At 47.2% G+C, this 25,452-nt stretch overlaps 1 protein-coding gene across 1 annotated transcript; it reads left to right on the forward strand.

Moving 5' to 3' along the window:
- Window positions 1-2,738: 2,738 nt before the first annotated feature.
- Window positions 2,739-23,667, forward strand: Gm8439 (predicted gene 8439). Its single transcript, NM_001101603.1, has 3 exons — window positions 2,739-2,846; window positions 14,706-14,828; window positions 23,479-23,667. Exons 1-3 carry the CDS (start codon window positions 2,799-2,801, stop codon window positions 23,596-23,598), a joined length of 291 nt encoding a protein of 96 aa, NP_001095073.1. The 5' UTR covers window positions 2,739-2,798; the 3' UTR covers window positions 23,599-23,667.
- The last annotated feature ends 1,785 nt before the right edge of the window (window positions 23,668-25,452 follow it).

The raw sequence follows: 25,452 nt of genomic DNA on the forward strand, positions 1-25,452 counted from the left end.
ACGAGTCATTTCATCAAAGATGAGAGTATCTATCTTTAGGGAAGAGAATTCTCTCCGGAAGCTTTCCTTGCTGGAAACCGCTCTAGCCTAGTTCAGTCACTTCTAGCTTGGTGGCCCCACCTTGGCTCCTAGCCACCTGCTTCACCCTGCCTCCCAGCTGTGCCCTGCCAGCCTGTAGTGTCCTGTCTCCCACCCCCACCTTCCCAGAGCTTTGATCCGACTCCCCCTCCCCTTTGGAGAGTGAAACTCTTTGGCCACTCTGGGCAGGTTAGAGCCCCCAAAATCCCCACGGATATCACAGACCAGCACACCCTTTAATCCTAGCACTTGGGAGGCAGAGGCAGGCAGATCTCTATGAGTTTGAGTCCAGCCTGGTTTACAGAGCAAGTTCCAGATAGCTGGGACTACAGAGAAACCCTTTCTCAAAAGAAAAAACAACAAACAAACAAACAAGCAACAGCAACACCCCCCCCCCAAAAAAAACTGTTCTTTGGACAGTCCACCCATTTTAGAATGAAGCAGTGGAGGGTGGCTCTGTCTGGTCTCTTCACACTCTGCTGATGCTGATGACAGACAGAGGTTTGCTTTGTTTTTTTTTAAAGCAAAGTCTTTCTATCATGTCAAAATTGAAGCAAAGTATTGCACCACATTCAAAAGGCAAATAGGCGTACTATTACAGACTATAAAGTAACAAAAGAGATTTCTGCAATTAATTAAATTCTATAGTATTTCTAGAATAACCACAAAGTCAAAAGAAAAAGAAAAAAAGAAAAGAAAATCTGAAAAACTAAAACCACCATTGGCAATATCTCTGAAAGCTGAACTTTTTGTTGCTGTTGTTATTTTGAGACAGTATTTCTCTTTGTAGTCCTGGCTGGCCTGGAACTCTTTGTGTGAGCCACTCTGCCCAGCTTGAATGCCAGTGTCTTACACTAACTTACAAACTGTTGCAGGGGACCAGATCAGCCAACCACCTGGACAGTCTGCTGTGTGACAGAGGTGTAAGGGGTGTGCTCATGATCATGACAGAGGCTTCCCAGAAGCAGGTTTTGAGTAAAACCAAAATGCTAAAATGATCAATACTGAACTCAAACTCAGTGTGTTTCTAGAGAGAGCCATCTCATACTACCTAAATATATTCCCATCTGTGGCAAATCTCCAGGAGTTGAATAGACCAGTGTGCCTCTGGCTCATTCATGGCCCACTCAGTAGAAAGCTGTGTCCTAATTAATGGAAATTGGGATTCCAGAACAAAGCATGCACTGTAGCCAAATAAGAAGAAACTGTGCTAAGTTAAACTGCAGGTTCAATAACTGCAGAAATGTCCACAGCCTCGCCTCTCTTCTCTTCTCTTCTCTTCTCTTCTCTTCTCTTCTCTTCTCTTCTCTTCTCTTCTCTTCTCTTCTCTTCTCTTCTCTTCTCTTCTCTTCTCTTCTCTCCTCTCTCCTCTCCTTTTCTCTTCTTTCCTTTCCTTTTCCTTTCTCTTTCTTTCTTTCTTTCTTTCTTTCTTTCCTTCTTTCTTTCTTTCTTTCTTTCTTTCTTTCTTGTACCTCTGCATAACAATAAATGGGGCCCAGAAACACACAGATCACATAAACAAATATCCAAAAAACATTCCAATGTTCAAGAAGCAAGGAGTAGAGATGAACACTTATAACTCTACTAGTCTGGAGACTGAAGCAGGAGAGTCACAAGTTTGAAACCAGTTTGAAGTCAGGGTTGCCATAGTGAGTTCAAACTTATCAAGATGCTATCTTTAGTTTGTTTTGAAACAAGGTCTCTCTGTGTATTCCTGGCTGGCCTGAAACTCACTCTGTAGACCAACCTGGCCTTGAACTTGTAGAGTTTAAGGGCACTTGCCTGTGCCTCCCCAGCGCTGGGACTAAAGGTGTGTGCCACCACACCCAGTCCCACAAATTAATTATTGAATTAAGGAATGAATAAAATTTAGTGGGAGGCTGAGAATGTGGCTCAGAGTGAAGGTTGTGCATGCACCCAGAACCCAGACCCACCCTGGCCCCTCCCACCCCTGGCATCACATAAACTCAGGGTGGTGATACATAGTTCCCAAAAACAGGAGAGATAGAGACAGGAAGGTTGGAAGTTCAAAGTTAAGACTCTCTCTCTCTCTCTCTCTCTCTCTCTCTCTCGCTCTCACTCTCGCTCTCTCTGTCTGTCTGTCTCTGTCTCTCTCTCACACACACTACAAACAATCACAACAACAAAACCCTTCATAACTAAACAATTGCTCAGTAAAGCAAAATAGACCTTTTCACATAGAGGATTGGCAAACTTGAGGAAGACTTATACTATCCAGTGGCTAAATGTGAGCAGGTCATTATTTCAGGTGGGAAGCCGGTAGACAGACATACGCTCTTTGGAGGGAGTATACCCCGAAGCCAATATCTTCATCAAATAGGTGGTTATGACTTTTACACACACACACACACACACACACACACACACACACACACACACACACACACAGAGTCTAGAGCTAGGCATCCCAGGCTGGTGCTGTCACAGAACTCCATGAGGAGCTTGAGTCTTCTGTTTCTCTGCTTTGCCGGGCTTAACAGGAAACTTCTCTTTTGAAATTCACCTCCTCCTGACCTCCTGGTTACAAGATGACTACATTACCTCAGGCCCCAGGTTCACATTCCAGGCAAGAGAGGAACAGCAAGGCGGAAGATGTAATGCCTCTATTAGGACAGTGCCTGCTTTCTCAGAGACCTCCAGCACACATTCCCTAACGACCTGTCTGCGAATCTGCCTGTTGCCTCTTTGAGAGAAGTCAGATGTTGACTCCTGAGCTGCTTCTAAGACCTCTGTTCTCCCCTCCTGAGGTGAGTAGACCTTTGATTCTGCCTCCTTAACTAGAGTAGATGTGTTAACCTGGAGCCTCCCTTTCCCCTTCCCCTCATTCTGTGTGTGCCTTTTCTGCCGACTGCCAGTGCCCAAGAGGCCTTGAGTCCCTGGGAGGGGCCGACACCAGGGGCTGATGGGCAGGAGTTAGTGAGTCTCCTAACCCTGCTGTGGACAACCCTGTTTGAACTTAAGTTCTCAAGCTGCCCTTTGGGAACTCTCAGCAGGATTTTATTTACATTACACAACAGTTTGTTTGCCTTCCCCAAAGCCCCCATTACCACCCCTAAAGGAGCTTTCACTTTAGAATCCTCACAAAGAATCCTCACTTCAGCCTCCTGCCTCTAAGCCGCTGGCCTTCCTGCTGGCCCTTGAGGAAGTGAAACTTGCAGGGTCTTTGCAATGGCTTCCCCTGATGCCCGTGAGAGGTTCTTGTCTGGGTCTTTACCCAAATCTCACTTCACCGGTGAGGATTCCCTTAACAGCACTGCCTGGGATGGCCTCATCTCTGGCCTCTGTTCCTTGCCTGCACTCACCACTGCTGACCAGGATGTAATATATCCTGCTTCTTACCTTCCTGCCCACCAGAGCAGGCACTCAGACGCTAAGACCTTTGTCTCCTTTATCATCCCTCCCCTGTACACCCTGCAGTAGGGTCAGTGTCTAATGAATGGTACTGGAGACTCTAGTTTGTTTTACAGAGGATAAATAGCCTTTTTAGATTCCGTAAGCCATGTATAGAGATACCCAAATTGAGTCAGGACCTCCAAAAACCTCATGCCCTCAGGAAGGATCAGAGTCTTCAAGCAGGTACTTTTGTGCCACCAAGGTGGCAAACAGAAGTGCCCCCAGCCAGTAAATACCTAGGGACATTGACAGAAGTCCTTTGTCTCAGAGGCGGCGGAAAGACACAGGTAGGGCTTAAACTAAGGGAGGGGCAAATGAAGTGTAGCCAAGGCTGGGTGGTAACATGGGTGAGGTCAAGAGGGAAAAGCAGGAGGCTGGGAGGTCAGCTAGGGGCTCCCTTACCAACCCTCTTTCACCTGCCTTACTAGTGCCAAGTGCTGACCTGAGCTCTTGGCACCAGAGGGTGCTATAACCTAAGACACAGGCACTTCCGGATACACTCAGACTCCTGCTTCTAGCTGCTCATAATTGCCGGTTTAGTATGCCTCCCAGGAGCCCTGAACAAACCAGGCAGCTTCTTGGGCTCTCTTCAGCTCTAAAAGGAAGCAAAGCGTACCCTTGGAAACTCTTTAGGGGCCAGGAGAGGGAAAGGTGAGCCAACAGGAACTCAGCACACAGGCCCTTGGGCAATCTTTGTACAGATTTGCATGGGCTCAGCTGAGTTTCATTTTTCTATGTAATAACCATTGAGGCGTGGAGTTCTTGGAGCTGGGAAGATAGGTGCTGTGGGAAGCACAGGAAACCGATGGTTTCCAGTGGGTTTCAAAGTGGGTTCCTGGAGCCAGCAGATTCAGGGATCCTTAAGAGTATATGAGAAATACAGACCCAGAGCCTACTGATCTGGGAGGTAGGGGTGAGCTGGGGGCTCACAGTGATGTACATGCAGGAGCGATTGTGAGTCGTTGGTTCAAAAACTCACAGCACCGTGTATCGAGAGCTGCAACAGAATCTTCCAAGGCCTATGGAGCAGAACAAGGGCCAGGGGAAGTACCCTAGGAACTAACAAAGAGGCAAGAGATGGGTCTTCAAGCTTAGAAGATATTGTTCCAAGATGGATGGAGAGAGAGAGAGAGAGAGAGAGAGAGAGAGAGAGAGAGAGAGAGAGAGAGAAGATCCTGGAAAACACCAGATCCAGGGGTCCTCACAAAAGGCTTGGCCTTCCTCCTGCTAGCTCTGGACTTTTCTCTAGGCAGCTTTCTGACTTTGAAACCTGTCTTCCAAACAAGCTGCCCATAATTAATAATTCATTCATTTCCACTACTTATTAATCAATACCTATGGAGCTCCAATCAGAGTTTTTGATTATCACGGGATGTCCAGACTTCCTACTCTGAATTAATAATGATAGTAACTACTAGCTGCTTCGGCCTACCAGGCTCGCCGCCAAGCACTCCATGTAGACAAGTTGTTCCAGTGACCACCATAAATGGGGTGCTCTTATGGCCCTCATTTTACTGAAGGAACTTTCACCAAAAGAGGCTAAACCCGTTCCCTAAAAGCGCATCTCCAGATGATGTCTACCCTAAGCTAGTCCTCCCTGCCAACAAACACGAGCCACATGCTTTCTTCTGTCCCAGGAACGATGTAATTCTGGCCCCAAAGATACCCAGCCTACCATCCCCTGAGCAAATGCTAGCTAGTTTGTTCCATGCATTTAGAAAGACTGAAATAGCTCCTGGTACATGTTTCTATCTTGGGCATTCCCTAGAGTTCTGGGGCTCCAGGTCTGAACCACTGAACTGGTACAACCTTCTCTCTGCACCCCTCCCCAACCTGCTGTACACATAGGAGTGTGCAAACCTGAAGAGTGGTGGGGTGGCATAGTAGGAAGCACCCCTGAAAGGCCTCCCTCAAAGCATCCTGACACCAAGGTCCTTGAGCCATCTCCTTCCTTTCTACTCTCTCCTTTGCCTTTTTGCTTCTTTCTTTCTCAAGTATTCAGTGAGCTCCCACTCTGTGCCAGACCCCTTGCACTGGGGACAGAGGAGCACACAAGTTCCTCACAGTATGATTTCTGATTTCTGTCTCTTGTTATCTCCACCATGAAGCAAATTCCAGCAGATGTCAGCAGCAACAGTATCCAGGATGGAATATGGGAACATGGGGTCCCCTGAAGCCACCCCCCTGCACCCATCTCCATCTCCCCTTGCACCCACCTCCCCTGCACCTACCTCTCCCTGCACCAACCTCCCCCTGTACCCATCCCCCCTGCACCCATCTTCCCTGCACCCACCTCCCCCTGGACCCACCTCCCCCTGCACCCATCCCCCCTGCACCCATCCCCTCTGAACTCACCTCCTCCTGCAACCACCTTCCCCCTGCACCCACCTCCCCCTGTGCCCACCTTCCCCTGTGCCCATCCCCCCTGCACCCATTCCCTCCTGCACCACCTCCCCCTGTGCCCACCTTCCCCTGCACCCACCTCCCCCTGCACCCATCCTCCTCTGCATCTATCTCCCCCTGGAAAGACTCTGCCCCCCCCACCCCCCAGTCCTTCTCTTCCTCAAAGAAATCATCTGATAAGGATACTGGAAGGATGGCTCAGTGGTTCTGAGCACTGGCTGCTCTTCCATAGGAAGATACTACATGGTATCTCATAGCCATCTCTAACTCCAATTAGGGGATCCAATGTCCTCTTTTGGCCTCCACAAACACCAGGCATACACATGGTACACAGATGACATACATGTAAACAAAACACCCATACATAAGCCAGGAGATGGTGTCACACACCTTAATTCTAGCACTCAGAAGTCAGAGACAGACAGCTATCCAAGTTTGAGGCTAGCCTGGTCTACAGAGTGAGTTCCAGGACAGCCAGAGCTACACAGAGAAACCCTGTCTCAATAAATAAATAAATACCCACAAACCACACACATAGAATAGATTAATTAAAAGAGAAAGAGACCATCTGGTAAGCTGCTGTGCTGAATCCACTCTTTCTCCTGCCAGCCTTCCACTAACTATTGCTAGCCAGCTTTCTGCCTTCCTCAAATCAATTTCATAGCCAGGCTTCCCCATCAGCCTGGTGGGCAAGCTCACTTAGTCACTTTGTGTGTGTGTGTGTGTATCTGTGTATGTGTGTGTTTGATACAGGATCTTATTCTATAGCCCAGGTTGGTTGGCCTGGAACTTACCATGTAGTATAGACTGGCCTCGAACCCACAGCACTCTTCCTTCCTATCACAAGCCTCTCAAATCTTGGGATTACAAGTGTAGGCCATGCCTGGTGTGGTGGTGCTCGGGTGCTCGAACTTAATCCCTGCCCAGTCCTGCTCGGGCTCCTAGGAGCCTTTGGCCTTTCTTTCTTTTTTTTTTTTGGTTTTTCGAGACAGGGTTTCTCTATATAGTCCTGGCTGTCCTGGAACTCACTTTGTAGACCAGGCTGGCCTCGAACTCAGAAATCCGCTCAGAAATCTGCCCGGCCGCCTTTGGCCTTTCATTATGCCCAGCAACAACTCTGCGTTTATCTTTGCTCACTTTTGCTAGGATTTCCATAAAAATAAATCCCCAGAGATGACACTAATTTGATCAAATGGCCGGTAAGCATTGAGTTCTAATGGACATTTACAGTTCTTTCTCCAACAATAATGCACCACTTTACAGCCATGCCAGCAGAGCAGAGACAGCTGTGGACACTCTTCTGAAAACTTGGTTGGCTGGTTTGTTTGTTTGTTTGTTGCTAATTTGATAACTGAAAAACATTTGCTGGGTCTGGGCGTCACATTTGCAATCCCAGCTAAGTAGCTAGGCTGAATAATTTAGCCCCTCTCTCCAAATAAAAAGTTAAAAAAAAAAAAAAAGAGGGGCTGGAGAGATTGATGAGTGGATAAGAGAGTACTACTGTTGCTGAGGACCTGAGTTCAGTTTGCAGCACCTACATCAGGAGGCTCACAACTACCTGAACTTCCATCTCCAGGGCATCCGACACCCACTTCTGGCCTCTGCAGGCACCTGCACACATGTAGTGCACATAACTTCATGCACATACACACACAAACACTCAAATAAAAATAATTTGTTTTGAGATAGGATCTCATTGTGAGGCCATGAGTGTCCTGGAACTTGCTATATAGACTAGTCTAGCCTTGAACTGATATATACCTGCCTCTGCCTCCTTAGAGTTGGAATTAAAGATGTGCACCACCACACTTGACTAAATTGATTTTTTTTTTAAGTAAAAGGGTAGCTGGGGATATAGTTCAGTGGCAGAATGCTTGCTTAACAAGCTTGAGTCCCTAAATTCAATCCCCAGGACGGAAGGAAGGACGGAAGGAAGGAAGGAAGGAAGGAAGGAAGGAAGGAAGGAAGGAAGGAAAGGGAAGGGAAGGGAAGGAAGGAAGGAGGGGAGGAAGGACGGAAATAATATGTTTGAACTTTTTCTTCAGAATGACTGCCATCTTGGTAAGAAGTATTTCACACATTAGTTGGTTTTTTCCCTCCTTTGTCTTGATGAAACACCAAACAGAAGTAATTTAAGGAAAGTTTTATTTTTCCTCATAGTTTTGGGGAGTTTTGCCTATTCTTGGCAAGAATAGCACAGCTGTGGGAACAGGAGGTGGCTGGTCACTTTGTCTACAAGTGGGAAGAGGAACGAGATAAATGCTGGCGGTCAGCTTCCTTCTTCTGTTTTATCCTTTTTAGTTTCCTTTCCAAACTTTTCTAGCTAGATCATCATCTAGAGAGCTGCACAGCCTTCATCTTTGTTAATGCCCTGGGGAGGGAGGGAGGGAGGGAGGGAGGGAGGGAGGGGGAGGGAGAGAGGGAGGGAAGAGAGAGAGAGAGAGAGAGAGAGAGAGAGAGAGAGAGAGAGAGAGAGAGAACTCAGACAATTGAGCCTATATTTGTTGTGTGTAGGGGCCAGAGGATGGCTTTGGGTCCTTGCTCTGTCACCCTCTGCCTTAGTCCTTGAGGCAGGATCTCTCACTCAGCTTGGAGCTAGATTGATGGCCAGAAAGCCTTAGTAATCCCTCTCACCCGTGCCCACCTCAACCCCACCAATGCTGGGGTTCAGGAGCACACAGACACATTATGTTTTTGTTTTTCTCACATGAGTGCTGAGACTCTAACTTGTTACTGTTACCAGCTGGGCCATCTCTCCAGACCCCTGTTAAGGCCTTTAGCATGAGGTCAGAATGTCTCCTTACAGTGAATCGGATCTCTCTGACACATGCTTGTTCATTCATTTAGTAACTCTTTATTATTAAGCTGCCCTGACTCAGGACCAGGTGGGATCTGAGGAGGCATGACCCTATCTCATATGCTGAATTTAGAAATTAATTCCTAAAGCTACTTGAGTTCCAAGAATCCCACATTCCAGGAATAATTCCCCCATCACTCCCGGGAGCTCTTCTGGAATCCATGTTCAGATCTAGTAGCTTTTGGATTTCCTTCATCTATGGGTGGTTGGCCAAGACCAGGAGTAACAGCCGAAAGAAGATGAATTTTAAATAAACTTGATTTCAACTCCAACCGTGTTGGAGAGACCCTTGTCTGTCTCATCCTGTTCCCATCAGATTAGAGAAATTCAAAGCAAAAAGAACTTCAGGGAAACAGAAAAACTGAGAAGGCTAACGTTTAGAAGTTCTCTGAATTCCAGCAGCAAAGGGCAGCCAGATGTGTAGCCTTGGGCCTGTTGCCAAATTTCTCCAGGTTCCATCCCACCAGCACAGATTCAACAGATAGGTGTGGCTCCAGGAGCGTCTCTCACAGACCGTTTTACCTGATCCTCAAAAGGCTCTCTCCAGCCTGTGTTATTCCTCCTGGTTTACACACAAGAGCCAAGATACCAAGAGGAAAGCATGGTGCCCAAAACCACTCATTTAGAAGGGGCAGAGCTGGCAAGCGGTAAGGATCTCCAATCCCTCACCTGTCTGGCAACCCTACAGGTGGTTTGTGTGTGAACTACCAGCCCTGCCATGGATTAGGGGACCTTGCTGCATTCTGGGCATGTTTGAACCCCTATGAAGCTGGAGAAACGACTCAGTTGTTAAGAACACTTACTGATCTTACAGAGGACCTGGGTTCAGTTCCCAGCATCTACATGGTGGCTCACAACCATGTGTAACTCCAGTTCTAGGGGATCTGATGTCCTCTATGGCCTCTGCAGGCACCAGGCACATGCATGGTGCACAGACATATAACACAAACAAGAGTAATAACTAGACATACATATTTGGTGCTTTAAGCTGTTAAAATAGTGAAGTTGTTTGTCCTGATACAAAAGAATGAAAAATATCTTTAATAGGAGCTTGATTCATAGGCTGTGATGTGCTCGCATATGCAGCTCTGTAAACAGCAGTCAGATAGGAATTGATCAACATACACACACTCACAAAGACATGAAAATAGGAAGGGACTTGTTGGTAAAACAATGTATTGAATGGGAATGAGAGGGGTTGAGAAAGATAATGGGGGTGAAAATTACAAAATACTTTACATACACATAAAAATTTGTCAAAGAATTAAAAAGCCATGGCTTTATCTAGCCAATCTAATAGTGATTGAGGAAGATTATATGCCAACAGTTTCTAGCACACTCTTTTATGAAGATCAAAATTATTAACTTTGGACATAACCTTCTGTCTTAGTTAGGATTTTACAGACACCATGACCAAGGCAAGTCTTATAAGGACAACATTGAATTGGAGCTGGCTTACAGATTTAGAGGTTCAGTCCATTATCATCAAGGCAGGGACATGGCAGCATCCAGGCAGGCATGGTGCAGGTGGAGCTGAGAGTTCTACGTCTTCATTTGAAGACTGCTAGTGGAAGACTGGCTTCTAGGCAGCTAGGATGAGGGTATTAAAGCCCACACCCACAGTGACACACCTACCCCAACAAGGGCACACCTACTCCAACAAGGGCCACACCTTCTAACAGTGTCACTCCCTGGGCAGAGCATATGCAAACCATAACACCTTTTCTTTTTCCTTTTTCTTTTCTTTTCCTTTTTTTCTTTTGGTTTTTTTTTTTTTGTTGTTGTTTTTTGTTTTTAAATTTTTTTTTAATGTTTTTTTTTTTTTGCTTGTTTGTTTGTTTGGTTGGTTTTTGGTTTTTCGAGACAGGGTTTCTCTGTATGGTCTTGGCTGTCCTGGAACTCACTTTGTAGACCAGGCTGGCCTCGAACTCAGAAATCCGCCTGTCTCTGCCTCCCAAGTGCTGGGATTAAAGGCGTGCGCCACCACGCCCGGTCTTTTGGTTTTTTGAGACAGGGTTTCTCTGTATATTCCTGGCTGTCCTGGAACTCACTTTGTAGACTAGACTGGCCTCAAACTCAGAAATCTGCCTGCCTCTGCCTCCCGATTACTGGGATTAAAGGCTTGCGCCACCACGCCCGGCCATAACACCTTTTCTAAGGAAGGAACACATATAGCTTAATAAACTATGATAAAGAGGAGGACAAGAATGACCAGGATGAGATCCATAACAGTGTCCCCTCATGTGAAGGACTGGAAGGGCTAATTCATCACAGGGCACAGGAGGTGCCACACCAGGGCCCTCCATACTTTCAAGGACCCACAAAGATATTTTAACTTCTTTAAAATAAGAAGGAAATTAATCTAAACTTTTAGATTAAAGGATATTTTTAATCTATAAATACATATTTTGCATACTACTGATTAAATACTATGATATAAATATACGTGCACACACAAATATTTGTGTATGTGTACACACAACGGCAGAAAAGGCCTATAAAGGTGAAAGCATCTGGTATTCGTAAAATCAGAATAGGGGGCTGGAGAGATGGTTCAGTTGCTAAACAACACTGACAGCTCATCCACAGGGCTACTTTTTGACTCCCAGCACCCACAAGATGGATCACAACTGTCTGGAATGCCAGGCCCGGGGAATCCGATGCCCTCTTCTGGCTTGCATAGGCACTTCATGTGTGTGTGTGTGTGTGAGAGAGAGAGAGAGAGAGAGAGAGAGAGAGAGAGAGAGAGAGAGAAGAAAATATAGACATATAGACAGACAAAGAAAGAAAAAAGGAAGGAAAGAAGGAAGGAAAGAAGAAGAAGGAAGGAAGGAAAGAAGAAAATTTAAAATGTGGTATTAGGGATGGAGAATGGGGCACAGGATGTAGGAATTTGTAGTCAGTATTTGCATGGTAGGGTTATGACCAAGCTTTGGTTTTGGTGGTATATTACCAAAAATAACTATAAGGATAAACGACAGGAACCAATATGAAAAGTGTGCCATAAAACACCTATTATGTTGATGTAGTTGTGTATCTTTAGCTGGCTCCTATGATCGTGTACTTTTAGATCAGATTTTGTATCTGAAATAGTTGCAAAAATTCTTCGTCAAATTTACTTTAAAAAGTAATTTATCCTACAAATTACTATCATATTTTTTGCAACCATTTAAACAATTAGGACAATTGAAGCTTTTCTCAAAGACTCCAACAGCATTTCCTTTTCTGCCATAAATGAATAGAATCGCTTGAAATGATATAAGTGAATGCTAAGTTCAGTAAAGCTTTGTTTATTAAGTATTTCAAAATACTAATAAGTAAAGTGCGTATTTGAGAAGAGTTCATTGTTAGAGAAGTCAGCCTTGTTCATTGTTAGAGAAGTCAGCTTTCAGCCACCTTGGGTACTGTCCATTAAAAGAACAGAGCTTCCAGGCAGACCCAAGTGGTGTAGAAACCTGGGGTTTATATAATTTTGAGGATCGAGGGGTGCTTTGAGAAAAAGATCTCAGAGTAGGAGTGGTGGTCTGTGCCTGTAAATCCAGTGCCCAGGAGACTAAGGTTGGGGGATTGTGAGTTAGAAGCCAGCCTAGCTTCATAGCAAGACCTTGTTTCAAACACACACAGGAAGGAAGGAAGGAAGGAAGGAAGGAAGGAAGGAAGGAAGGAAGGAAGGAAGGAAGGAAGGAGGAAGAGAGAGAGGAAGGGATGGAATTTTATGTTTCTAGAGAGAGAAACTATCTTCTTTACAGCACAGTTTATTCAAAGTATTTTTTCTGGGTAATTTTTGGAAAGTTTCTTCTAGCTTCACAACATGTTATTGGTCATGCTGTGTTGTATAAAGGAAGGGAAAGGGAGGGTGGTAGAGAGAGGAGGGAAGGAAAGAGGGAGAGAAAGGGCTTGAAAAATATCTCCTCCTCCTTCTCTTCCCCAAGGTCTTCACTCTCCTGTCTATCTTTGCTATAGATCTGGCAGTTGTGGCCACTAAAGAGTCAAAAGTTCAGTTCTACCTTATCAACTCTGGGCTTGGCCATTGCCTTGCTCTGGGCAATGGAATTGAGCAGAAGGGATAGCTTGCAGTCTAGATGCTATCCTCTACCTATTAAGCACCCTGCTCCCTGCAGGACACTGCATAACACTTAGAGAAGAGCCATCCAGTGTTCTGGCCCAGATAACCTAATGTACCCCCTCCCCAGACTCCCCCAGTCGTCCCCCCCCCCCCCACACACACACACCGCACTGTAGCCTACTGGGCTGGATCTACAGCTTTATGCAAATCCTTCACTGTGGTTAGGGGTTAGGAGCCCCTGTGCCCTGGGGCAGTGAGTTACAGAGTAGAATTGCAGAGTGTGTTGGATCTGCAGATCTATGCAAATCCTTCACTGTGGTTAGAGATTAAGAACCCTTGTACCCTGGGGTGGTGTGTAACACAGCAGTATTGTGCAAAATGTGAAGACCTGTGGGCAATGAGGGAATAAATCACAGTGAGATAAAACAGTTTTTAACAGTTGGCCAATAGCTTGGCAACCATGATGGACTTTAGAAAATGCAATATTTTCTGGTTAGCTGCTTGTCCGTTTTGCTCCTATGATTTCTTACAGTTTTTTACTCTGTTGTCATTGATTGCCTCTTCATCTATGGCAATTTTGTAAATTTTTTAATTTCTGAAGACAGAAAAAAATGGCTCCCCTTCTCTACAGGATAACTTTTTTTAACCTTTTTTTTTTCCTTGATAATTCCCAGAAATTTCTTCTAGCTCCATGGCGTACTCTGGCTGTGCTGTAAAGTGGTTAGGATTGCTGTTGATCTTGGGGAATCCTCTAGGTTTCTTTCAGGACATCTCCAGTGTCCTTGCACAATGACTAAGCCTGAATCCTTTTAGTTGCGCTCATTTCCCAGCTTCTCAGCAGCTGGAGCTCAGCCTTCTTAGCAGTTCAGTAATTTGTGTAAACTAGAAAAAATATTTAAATTTTGTTTTACCAAGGTCTACATGTCTTTTACTAAGGGACCCTGAGGCTCCGAATACCTTTTTTTTTTTTTTTCAAATGTACCATTTCTTTTTTTCCCTGGTGTTCACATGTGTGTGTGCTGGTGTGTGTGGCAGCCTGGGCACGGCCTCCAATGTCAGCAAGCCCTAGAGATGCCCCAGTCTTTGCCTCCCCAGCACAGACCACTGAGTGCATGCGGCATCTTGCATGGCTGCTGGGGATTGACTGGGCACCCCATGCTCCTGCAGCAGTGGTAAGCACTTCCCCCGCTGAGCTGTCCCTGTCCCTGGCATGGAGATGTTTTCAATGCCATTTGCTTTATCTCACTTGATTTCTATTGGTTTCATTGTCCATCTCTATGGCTTTTATTTCATATTCTGTTGCCTTAAATATTTTTTTCTTTTTGGTTTTTTTTTTTTTAAAGATTCATTTATTTATTATATGTAAGTACACTGTAGCTGTCTTCAGACACTCCAGAAGAGGGCGTTCGTTACGGATGGTTGTGAGCCACCATGTGGTTGCTGGGATTTGAACTCTGGACCTTTGGAAGAGCAGTCGGTGCTCTTAACCACTGAGCCATCTCACCAGCCCCCTCTTTTTGGTTTTTTGAGACAGGGTTTCTCTGTGTAGCCCTGGCTGTCCTGGAACTCACTTTCTAGACCAGGCTGGCCTCAAACTCAGAAATCCGCCTGCCTCTACAGAGTGCTGGGATTAAAGGCATGCGCCACCACGCCTGGCATTTTTTTCTTTATTATTATATCTAAGTACACTGTAGCTGTCTTCAGATGCACCAGAAGAGGGTGTCAGATCTCATCATGGATGGTTGTGAGCCACCACGTGGTTGCTGGGATTTGAACTCAGGAACTTCAGAAGAGCAGTTGGTGCTCTTAACCACTGAGCCATCTCTCCAGCCCCACCTTAAATATTTTTACGTCAAGTATTTAACATATAAACACAAAAATGGACAGGTGGAGTCAGTGAGCTGGACCAAGGCGATTGCTACTCAAGATGGCCTGAGTTTGACCCCAAGAACCCAGGGTGAAAGGAGAGTGCTGACTCCCAGAAGATGGCCTCTGACCACCACAACACAGGTACTGTGGCACACGCATACACAATACACACACACACACACACACACACACACACACACTGGAATAAAATAAGCTTTAAAAGATGGGCCGGGCGTGGTGGTGCTGTGGCACACGCATACACAATACACACACACACACACACACACACTGGAATAAAATAAACTTTAAAAGATGGGCCGGGCGTGGTGGTGCACGCCTTTAATCCCAGCACTTGGGAGGCAGAGGCAGGCGGATTTCTGAGTTCGAGGCCAGCCTGGTCTACAAAGTGAGCTCCAGGACAGCCAGGGCTATACAGAGAAACCCTGTCTCGAAAAACCAAAAAAAAAAAAAAAAGATGGAAGGCAACCCCATATACACTCCCCATTACACTCAGAAATTTGTGAGGCATGGTGACACACTCCTGTAATCCCAATATTTGGGAAATGTAGGCAAGGAGATCAGGAATTCAAAGTCATCTTCAGTTACATAGCAAATTCAAGACTATATCAGTCTCAAAAACAAAACTTAACTAAATAAACAAACAACAACAGCAATACTAAACCAATAAGCAATCTCAAAGAAGCATGTAATTTATTAATTGTTCTATTAAAAATCAAGTTTCCTTTAGGCTGGGGAGATGGCTCAGTTGGTAAAGCATTTGCTACACAATCATGAAGACCCAAGTTCAATTCTCACTACCCACGCAAATATCTGGGTATGGAACCACATGCTTGCAAAACAGCATTGGGGAGGCAGAGACAAGAGGATCCATGAGGCTCTCTGGACAGCAGAGCCTAGCCTAATTCATGATTTCCAGATCAGTGGGAAATACTATCTCAAAAACAAGGCAGGGAGTTGTGGAGCTGGGTGGCTGGGGAGCTGGGGGGGGCATGCCTGGGGGGCTGTGGAGCTGTGGAACTGGGAAGCTGGGGGGCTGGGGAGCTGGGGGGGCTGAGGGGCTGGGGAGCTGGGGGGCTGGGGAGCTGGGGGCTGGGGAGCTAGAGGGTTGGGGAGCTGGTGGCTGGGGGGCTGGGGAGCTGGCTCAGTGGGTAATGTGCTTGCTATGCAAGCATGCAGACATGAATTCCTGAATTTAGATCTCAGGAGCCATGCAAAGCCAGGCATGGTAGTACATCTGTAATCCAATGCTCCTACAGTGAGAGGGGAAGCAGAGCCAGGGGAATTCCCAGAACCTCACTGACTAGCTAATATCAGCAAACAAGAAGAAACTGGCTCAAGCAAGCCAAGGACCCAAGATGGTCCTCTGACGTGTGCACTATAACAAGTTTGCACTGGTACCCATGAACACATGCATATACATCACACATACACACACACACACACACACACACACACACACACACACACACACACACCACACATTCCTCAAATATACGTATTTTTAATTCAAGGTAGATAATACCTAATAAATGATACATGAGGTTGAACGCTGACTTTTATTTGAATACCATGCTACCTCATGAGTGTATACACACACACACACACACACACACACACACACACCAGTAGCCACTCCTTCAGAGGACCACTCAGAGCAGAGTCTCCTTACCACTGTCCAATTTAGACTTTTTCATCATTTCCCAATTTATCTGTTGTCAAATTACATGCTGACACATTTGCTGTCTGTGTCTTCTAGAAAAAGCCAAAGGCCTTGGATTCATATCACTATCATGCCCCCAAGGACAATGACTGGAAAATATTGGTTTATTTTTGCATGGATGGATGAAGCTCCTGAGAGACATCACAGGAGATGTCTGGACTGTGACTTTTGTCAACTGTCTTACTTCCTGTCAGGATCCATGAAGGGCAGTGCAGGAATCCCCTGTAGACTTTCTCTCCTTTGTACTCAAACTGGTCTCCACTTGAATCTCTTCTTCACAAAAAATGAGCTAACCATCCTCCACCCCAGCCCTTTTTGATGTAACTCAGGTGATGCATGCCTGCCCCTTCCCCCAACTCAAAATCTCTGTTCAACCTATAATTACCTCGCCTACTTTTACATCCTTAATATAGTATGATCTGACTCTCTCTGTTATTTTTACTTCCCTTAAATGATTAACCCCATCTGCAACCTCAGGCTCATCTTGAGCGCATCCCAGATGGAAGACAACACACCTGCTGTGTGGAGTAACTGCTTCTGCCAGACTCCTGACTCTGATGTGCATCTCCATCGCTGCTCCCCTCTCACCCACACACACTCCAGGAGTCACTCCATCCTGGATCTCCTAGTCACTTCTCCTTCCCCACGGTGGGGTGCAGACCCCAGTCCTCACCTCCCTGGCTGCCTGCAGTCCTGACCTCTCCCCCCACTTTTCCTCAGTTTCATCTTGGAGCGCAGCATCTGTTCATGCTATCCCTGCTGTATGGGATGCCCTCACACCCTCACATCCTCACATCCTCCTGGACCAGGCTCATTCCCATCTTGACCTAAACACAATACCCTCTGAGAATCTTTCTTTGAAGCCCTGGCCAAGCCTGGCTCATATGCCTTATGCTCCCATGATGTAAAGCACTGAGACGAGGTCTCCTAATGTCGCCCCCAGGCTGGCCTTGATCTCCTAGGCCTCAGCTTCTGGAGGGCTCAGACAGGCTTGTGTCATGACATCCAACTCTGGCTTTTGCCCTTGACACTTAACGGAAACATCATGAACTAATTACATGTACACTTGCTAACTCAATGTCCATCTTCCCCACAACACAGTAAACTTCGTGAGGCAAAGCCAACTACTATAATCACAGCATCTACCTACTAAGAGCCCTTGGCTAGGTACTAGGCTAGGTACTGCTCCTTGGCGGTACCCTGTAAGACACACTCTACCCTTCACTGCGATATGAACAAGGAGAGTAGCCTGCCCAAGATATCTGAGGTCACTGCTTCTCTCTCTCTCTCTCTCTCTCTCTCTCTCTCCCTCTCTCTCTCTCTCTCTCTCATATTCCTATTATGACCCTGTACTGGCTAGTTTTGTGTCAACTTGACACAGCTGGAGTTATCACAGACAAAGGAGCTTCAGTTGCGGAAATGCCTCCATGAGACTCAACTGTAAGGCATTTTCTCAATTAGTGATCAAGCGGGGAGGTCCCCTTGTGGGTGGGAACATCCCTGGGCTGGTAGTCTTGGTTCTATAAGAGAGCAGGCTGAGCAAGCCAGGAGAAGCAAGTCAGTAATGAACATCCCTCCATGGCCTCTGCATCAGCTCCTGCTTTCTGACCTGCTTGAGTTCCAGTCCTGACTTCTTTGGTGATGAACAGCAGTATAGAAGTGTAAGCTGAATAAACCCTTTCCTCCCCAACTTGCTTCTTGGTCATGATGTTTGTGCAGGAATAGAAAGCCTGACTAAGACAGCCCCTATCTCTCAACACAAGACCATGACAGTGGCTCTGGATAGGCAGGGGCTTGGCATGGACTGGACTCATGAATCTGTCTCCTTGTGAGCAGCCAGTGCTTTCAGAGAGTGGGAAGAGAGTTGGGTCCTGCCCTCCACCACCATGATTTCTCTCAAAGGAAATCTGGGGATGCAGAAAAGGGTATTGTTTTCTCAGTACTGGTGTTTTGCCTGTATGTATGTCTGGGTGAGGATATGGGATCTTGGAGTTACAGTTTTGATCTGCCATGTGGGTGCTGAGAATTGAACCTGGGTCCTCTGGAAGAGCAATTAGGTCTCCTAACTGCTGAGCCATCTCTCCAGCACCACAGAGAAAGGCTCTTAGGGTACGTGCTCTTTGATGTAGTCCAAGAAGAGAAGGAGCTGAAGAGGGTTCAGGGCAGGCAGGTTGCCCACGGTGCTGGGACTGACTGGGCACATGAGCACCACTGAGGGAGCCTGGAGTCTGCCCTCTGAGACTTGTACGGTGAGGAAGCCCAGGCCACGAGGAAAGGGCCTGTGCATGGAGCAGGGCCGGGAACTGGGAAGGACCAGGACCAGGACGAGAGCGGGTGCTGCAGGCCGGCTGGGTCTGAGAATCAGGCTGCATGGTCACAGCCATTGGTGAAATCCTGGCTTGAAAAGGCTAACGAGGCTGTTTTCCTGGATAGTTCCTTGGAGCCTTGGCATGATGTGGTGTCTCAGGTCCCAAGACAGGGATTTATGAGCCTCGTTTCCGACAAGGCTTATTAACCCAACAGCACATTTGTCATAAAGGGGAAAGTGGATGGGCCAAGGGCTTGGAGCAGAGGAGAGTCTCTGTGACTGAGGAGTCCCAGGGCTCTCCTAGAGAGCAGCTGGAAGGCTGAAGGAACCTGAAGCAAGGTAGTGACAGGGCTGAGCCTGCGCGCACGCACGCACGCACACACACACACACACACACACACACACACACACACACACACACCCTTCAGGGATAATCTTGGTTGTCAACTCGATTGAATCTGGAATCAACTAAAACACAGTCTGCTGGACACTCCTGGGAGGTGTCTCTTGGTCAGATTATTTGAAGCAGGAAGGGCCATACTAACTGTAGGAGGCAGTATCTGGTGGCAGCCTAGGTGAAAGGGTATGCAAGGAAGAAACGTTGCTTTTTTCCTGCTTGCTTTCGCTTTTGCCTGCAAGTCCACCCATCCTGCTGCTGTATAGTCTAGTTTCACTGCATCCGGTAAGCCCACCTAATAAATTCCTTTTTAGTAACATCCATCCTATCATCTCTGCTCCTTCAGAGACTGACTAATACAAGTGCTCTACAATGCCCATATGGTTTCCCCTACACCAAAGCGGGGAGACCGGAGACTCATAAAAGCTGATGGCTCCTCTCCTCCTTGCAAGTGGCAGCCAATTATTAGATCTGGCTAAAGAGCCCAGGGAGCTCTTGGTGCTGTCCCCTGAGAGCTTCCAGAGAGAACAAGAGGCCATCAGTGAGCAGTATGGGCTCCTCCCAACAACATATCCCCAGGAGACTAAAACTAGAGCCACCATGGTGGGGGAGGAGGGTGGGCTTCGGACTACCTGTACCTTTCTGTCCCACTCTGTCCCCTTTGTGTGAATGGACACTCATTCAGAGTTCCAGTCATCTCTGTCACCTTCTGCTGGGTAAACTGAGCAAGCAGGTCACCTCCCGGGTCTGAGTCTCAGTATCACATGTATCAAGATGGCAGCTCTTGTTCCTCCTGCTCCATCTGGCTGAGATGTGGCTCTGCTTGGAGAATCCCTGACTAGCACACACAAGGCCCTGGGTTCAATCCCCAGCACTACATAAATTCAGGTGGGATGGCACATATCTGTAATCTCAGCCCTGGAGAGGTAAACACAGGAGGATTATTGCACGTTTAAGACATGCCTGAGCTACATAGTGAGTTCTAAGCCAGCCTGGGCTACAGCGTGAGACCCTGTCTCAAAACCAAAAATGGCAAAAGAAACCATGAATAAAGAGGAGAGTACTGTTGTGTGGGGTCATGATGAGGACCAGCATTGACTGAATATAAAATATCCCCCAGAAACCTTTCTGAGAGTCACATACAAAGCTGTGTAAGTCACCAGAGCTGGGATGTGTACCCAGGGCCCACACACTCAGCTGCTCCTTCATCTTCTACAGCAAGTACCACATAAACTCTGTGTGGGAGACCATGAGAGCCAGAGTTCCCAATAAGCAGTTTCCCGGGGCTCCTGCCGAGGCCTGGCCTGGAGAGTTCCAACAAACTCATGCATCCATCACCTCTCACTCCCCTTACACTTTCCAAATGTGTGTATGGAAGGCTGGGGAGAGGCTCAGTTGGAAAATGCTTGCTACACAAGCATGAGGACCCGAGTTCAATTCCAGACACCATGCTGTAGAGTACAAGCCTGGGTATAGTGGTGTTCCCTTGTAATCCCACCACTAGGGAGGTGGAGGCAGATCCTGAAGTGTGCTGGGTGTCCAGCTCTGCATACATAACAAGCTCCAGGCCAACAAGGGGCCTTGTTCATAAAAGCAGGGGGTGGGGTGACACCCAAGGTTGACCTTTTGTGCGGCCAGGGTAGCAGGCTTGGAGCAAGAGTGGGGTTGAGGTATGTCCAAATCCCTGGAAATCTCCTGAAACTGACAGGAGTAAGACTCCTCCCTCCCTGCCTCCCTGCCTCCCTGCCTCCCTGCCTCCCTGCCTCCCTGCCTCCCTGCCTCCCTGCCTCCCTGCCTCCCTCCCTCCCTCCCTCCCTCCCTCCCTCCCTCCCTCCCTCCCTCCCTCCCTCCCTCCCTCTCTGCCCTGGACCTGCTTGTACCAGCTCACCCATGCCCTTACCTTTACCCCTCGAGAGGAGGTTACAGTGCTGCTGGCCAGGTAAACTTCCTTTCCCCAGCAGCACACAGAGTTCTTATGCAAATGAGACATCCCCAGCACCCAGGCCTGGACCAATGGTGTACACTTACCCCATAGCCTCTACCCACTCCTCAAAGGCTTTAATCGCCTTTGTTCCTCACAATTAAATGAGCTGCTCAATGAAGCCTGCCTCCTGAGAAGTCTGTTTCTCTCCATGCTTGTCTGAGGTCATGCCGATAAGGGAGGGGAAGCAGCATGGGGACAACAACCTCTGACCTCCATGCTTACACACACACACACACACACACACACACACACACACACACACCCCTACCTGCATACATACAAACACACACAGTGTCTATTTAAGTGACACGGAGCTAGGATTGCACAGCAAGGGGAGGCTTGGGGTGCAGGGGCAGCTCTCGGTCAGGGGTGTCCTTCTGCCAGCTACCTGAAGGAAGTGCCCTGGCAGAATCAGCAGTTATGAAGGCTTGAAGAACAAAGTAGGATCCGAAGGATTCCCAGTGTGGAGCCAGCGTGCAGTCGTCACACGGAGACTCCCTGAGCAATGGGTGCAGTGGCAAGCAGGGAGGGTTTCCAGAGAAATGTGAGCTGGCATGCATTAGACTCCATTTCCAGGGAAGTTTTATGTTTGTGGAAAAATTTGATGTGAAATACAGAGTTGCCTTTCACACCAAACCATCCACTTTCTCTTACAAATGTACTCTCATATTTGTTTGTCTGTCTATCATCTATCTATTATTTGTCTACCTATCTATCTACCTTTCTATCACCTATCATTATCTTTGACTTTTACACACACATAGGCACACAGACACACCAGATACACCAGACACACACACACACACACACACACACACACACACACACACATCCTATTTCAGTGCCTTGCACTGGTGTGGCACATTACTCCCAGCAGGATCTAATTGACTGCAGCCCATAGTTTGTGCCGTACATGGGTTCTGCGCCTGTAGGACATGGGTCTCCCAAGCCACACTTCGAGACAGGAAGTTTCACTGCGCTCCAGACTTCCTGTGTTCTATCATTTCTCCTTGAGCTCCATGGCAACTGCTGACCCTTTAACTGGCACCATCATTTTTTGCTTTTTCTGGAATAACCAATAGTTGGGATCAAAGAGGGATTGTGATGGTCTGAAGAAAAAGCAACACCTAGCCCGTAGACTCAGGCATTAGAGAGCTTCATCCGAGGCTGGTGCACTACTTGCAGAAGTTTAGGAGGTGCAGCCTTGCTGGAGGAAGTATATCACCGAGGATGAGGGTTTACAGCTGTGTCTCACGTCCAGTTTGTGTGCTTGCTCTCTGTTTCATGTCTGAAGCAAAAGATGTGATCTTCCAGCTTCCCCCTCTAGCCTCCATGTCAGTGCCTCTCTTGCTGCTACACTTCCCTACCATGGTGGACTCTTAGCCATCACACACTGTAAGCTAAAATAAACTCTCTTCTCTAAGTTGCTCTGGTCGTGGTGTTTGGCCCCAGCAACAGGACAGTGACTGATGCGGGTCCCTTTTCAGATTGCCTTTGGTCACTTGTTATGAATTTTTTTTTTATAACTATCAGTCATGCTATCTGTTCCGTAGATAACAAGAGGAAGAAGGCAGAGATAATGGCTGGGAAGCTGGTGAGGAGGCAGCCTCCAGGAGCTCAGTATGCAGGGACAGACTAGTGGGAGAAAATGCAAACACAGACATCCCATTTCTGGGAACCTCTGAGAGCTGCCAGTGTCAGATTACAGGGAAATCATGATAGAATTGGGGGTCAGTGTGACATGAGGGTGAGCCAGGCCTGGAGAGAGCAGCATATTAAAGTTCCCCTAAGTAAGGTCTCCCTAAGGTTTGCTTTGTTTGGAGTATGCTTTCGTTTGTTTTTTCAGAACAGAGACTCCCTATGTGACCCTGGCTGGCCTGGAACTCACTATGTAGATCAGGTTGGCTTTGAACTCACAGAGCTCTGCTTTCCTTTGCCTTCCAAGTGCTGAGATGAAAGGTGTGCACCTGGTGGTGGTGGTGGTGGTGGTTAGTGGTGTTCTTGTGTGTGTGTTGTTTGTGTGAGACAGAGTCTTTTTTTTTTCTTTCTTTCTGTTTTTTTGAGACAGGGTTTCTCTGTGTAGCCCTGGCTGTCCGGAACTCACTCTGTAGACCAGGCTGGCCTCAAACTCAGAAATCCACCTGCTTCTGCCTCCCAAGTGCTGGGATTAAAGATGTGTTGCCACCACTGCCCGGCGAGGCAGTCTTATATAACCCAAGCTATCTAGGAACTCAATGGCCAAAGATAACTTTCATCTCCTGATTCTCCAGCCTCTACCTCTCAAGTGTTGAGATTATAGATGTTCACCGCTACATCTGGCTGTGGTTTTTAATTCACTTAAATCTTCTCATTGAATTGAAGATACCAGTCCAGAGAGGTTGCCGTTGTGCCCAGGACCACACAGCCAAGCTTCTTGTTGGATGGCAGGCCTTCAAGCCCTTCCCCCAGGAGCCTCATCAGCCTCTAGCTCCCTTCCTCTAATGCCTTGTTAAGTATTTTCTCCTCTTGGTGGTCATTTTTGTTGTACAATCAATAAACCACTCACAGAAATAAAAGATTTCCAGATCTATACACTGCTGACTCCCTGCCTGGAAACCCTGCCTTGTCCTCCTTCAAACCCTCCTGACTTCTCAGCTCATCACACTGGGAAAATCAAAGCTATGGCCCTTGTTAACGTACCTCGACCCCTGAATTAGCTCAGTTTATTTTGGTCTCTCTAGCTACCTCAAGCCAAAAATAGATGGTGGGGAGTGGAATGCTAGCTATGGATTCCTTAGAGCACAACAGGTAGACAGAAGGTGGGGAATCGGATTGACAGTCAGTATGGCCAGTCAGAACATGGCTCTAAAAGCTGCCACTCTGTTCAGCTCCTAGAAGCACTGGCCAGTCCCAGCTTGGGTCAAGAGGACCCCTCACCCCTGCCCACATGAGGCCCTATAAAGAGCTTGGTGCCACCTGGTAGGAGCAGGGTAGGAGGGGCTCCATCATGGTAACCCTCCTTAGAGGCGGAACCTCCCCAAAGGTGGTAAGGCTAGACCCTTCAGGCAGAGTTCATCACCCCATCCCCTGGGATCCCACAACCCCAGCACAGCACTCCAGAGGTGGTCCACAGTTACTCCTTGAAGTACAAAGTCTCTCCTCCATGCTGGGCTCTTGTGTTGTATAGCTCCAAACTGATATACTCTCTCTTGGAGTAAGAGGGAGCATCATAATCGAGCTAACCTGGGCTTAGTGGGTTAGATCACATAAAGCTAATGACCTGGAGCCCACAGTGGAACTGATGTCCACTCCCAAAATTATTGTCTGATTTCCAAACTAAGCTACTCACATGCCTGTAGTAAACACTCACATCCACACTCACATGCATGTGCGCACATGCGTGCACACACACGCACACACACACACACACACACATGAACATGCATGTACAAACACACACACCAAAATAATTTTTATTTTTGAGACAGAGTTTCTCTGTGTAATAACTCTGGCTGTCCAAGAACTCGCTCTTTAAACCAGGCTGGCCTCGAACTCACAAAGATCTGCCTGCCACTGCCTCCCAAGTGCTGGGATTAATGGCATGCACCATCACTGCCTAGCTATAATAATTTTGTAAAAAATTCATGAAACTTATCAGGCAAAGGAAACTCAAGGTGTTGCCAGCTCTATGCACTAGGCACTGAGGCTTTATGCGCGTGCACTAGGCATTGCAGCTCTATGTGCATGGTGGCTACCTAAGTACTAGGCGGCTGCTGAGTGGCAGGAAGAGGCTGTCTTTGGTGGAGCTGTGTGTCAGGCAGGGAGCTCTAGAGATACAGCCTGTGTGAGCTGCACCGTGCTGGGGTGGGCTCCAGTTGGCCATGCTTCTATAAGTAAGTCCTCACTCCAGCTCCCATACAAACCCCAATGAACTCATCGCTTCAGTAATCGGACTTGAGTGAAAGGGCTTCTTTGTATCAGTGTTCTTTCCAGGTGAGCAGACCTTTGTTCACTTCTCTCCCAGGAAGTCACACAACAATCACTGTGGTACCCCATTGCTGTCCTCTCTCTCCTAGATCAACAAAGCCCTATTCTTATGCATGGCTAGAGAAATGGAGTGTCCTGATCTACCTTGCAGCAGGGGTGACTACATAACCAAGTTGTGACTGGGGTATTGGTATACAGGTGGCACCATACACACAACCTTCCCTTAGACTTTTCCCAGGAAGGGGCATGCCCTGCCCATCAAGAATGTGGGTGTCGCACACCAGAGGTATCCAGTAGAGAGCAGAGGGCCTTGGTACCCTAAAAACATCACATCAGCTTGGAGCTGCTTTCAGGGAGCAATAAAACCTT

This window comes from Mus musculus, chromosome 4, assembly GCF_000001635.26.
Source record: "Mus musculus strain C57BL/6J chromosome 4, GRCm38.p6 C57BL/6J".
In the NCBI taxonomy this organism is placed as follows: Eukaryota; Metazoa; Chordata; class Mammalia; order Rodentia; family Muridae; genus Mus; species Mus musculus.

What these genes read in the sequence shown, in the direction of transcription:
- Gm8439 (NM_001101603.1), top strand. Translation starts at nt 2,799, where the DNA reads ATGTTGACTCCTGAGCTGCTTCTAAGACCTCTGTTCTCCCCTCCTGAG. An exon ending in CTCTGTTCTCCCCTCCTGAG is followed by an intron (nt 2,847 to 14,705) that starts GTGAGTAGACCT and finishes AAAAATGGACAG; the next exon opens with GTGGAGTCAGTGAGCTGGAC. An exon ending in CTCTGACCACCACAACACAG is followed by an intron (nt 14,829 to 23,478) that starts GTACTGTGGCAC and finishes ATTGAATTGAAG; the next exon opens with ATACCAGTCCAGAGAGGTTG.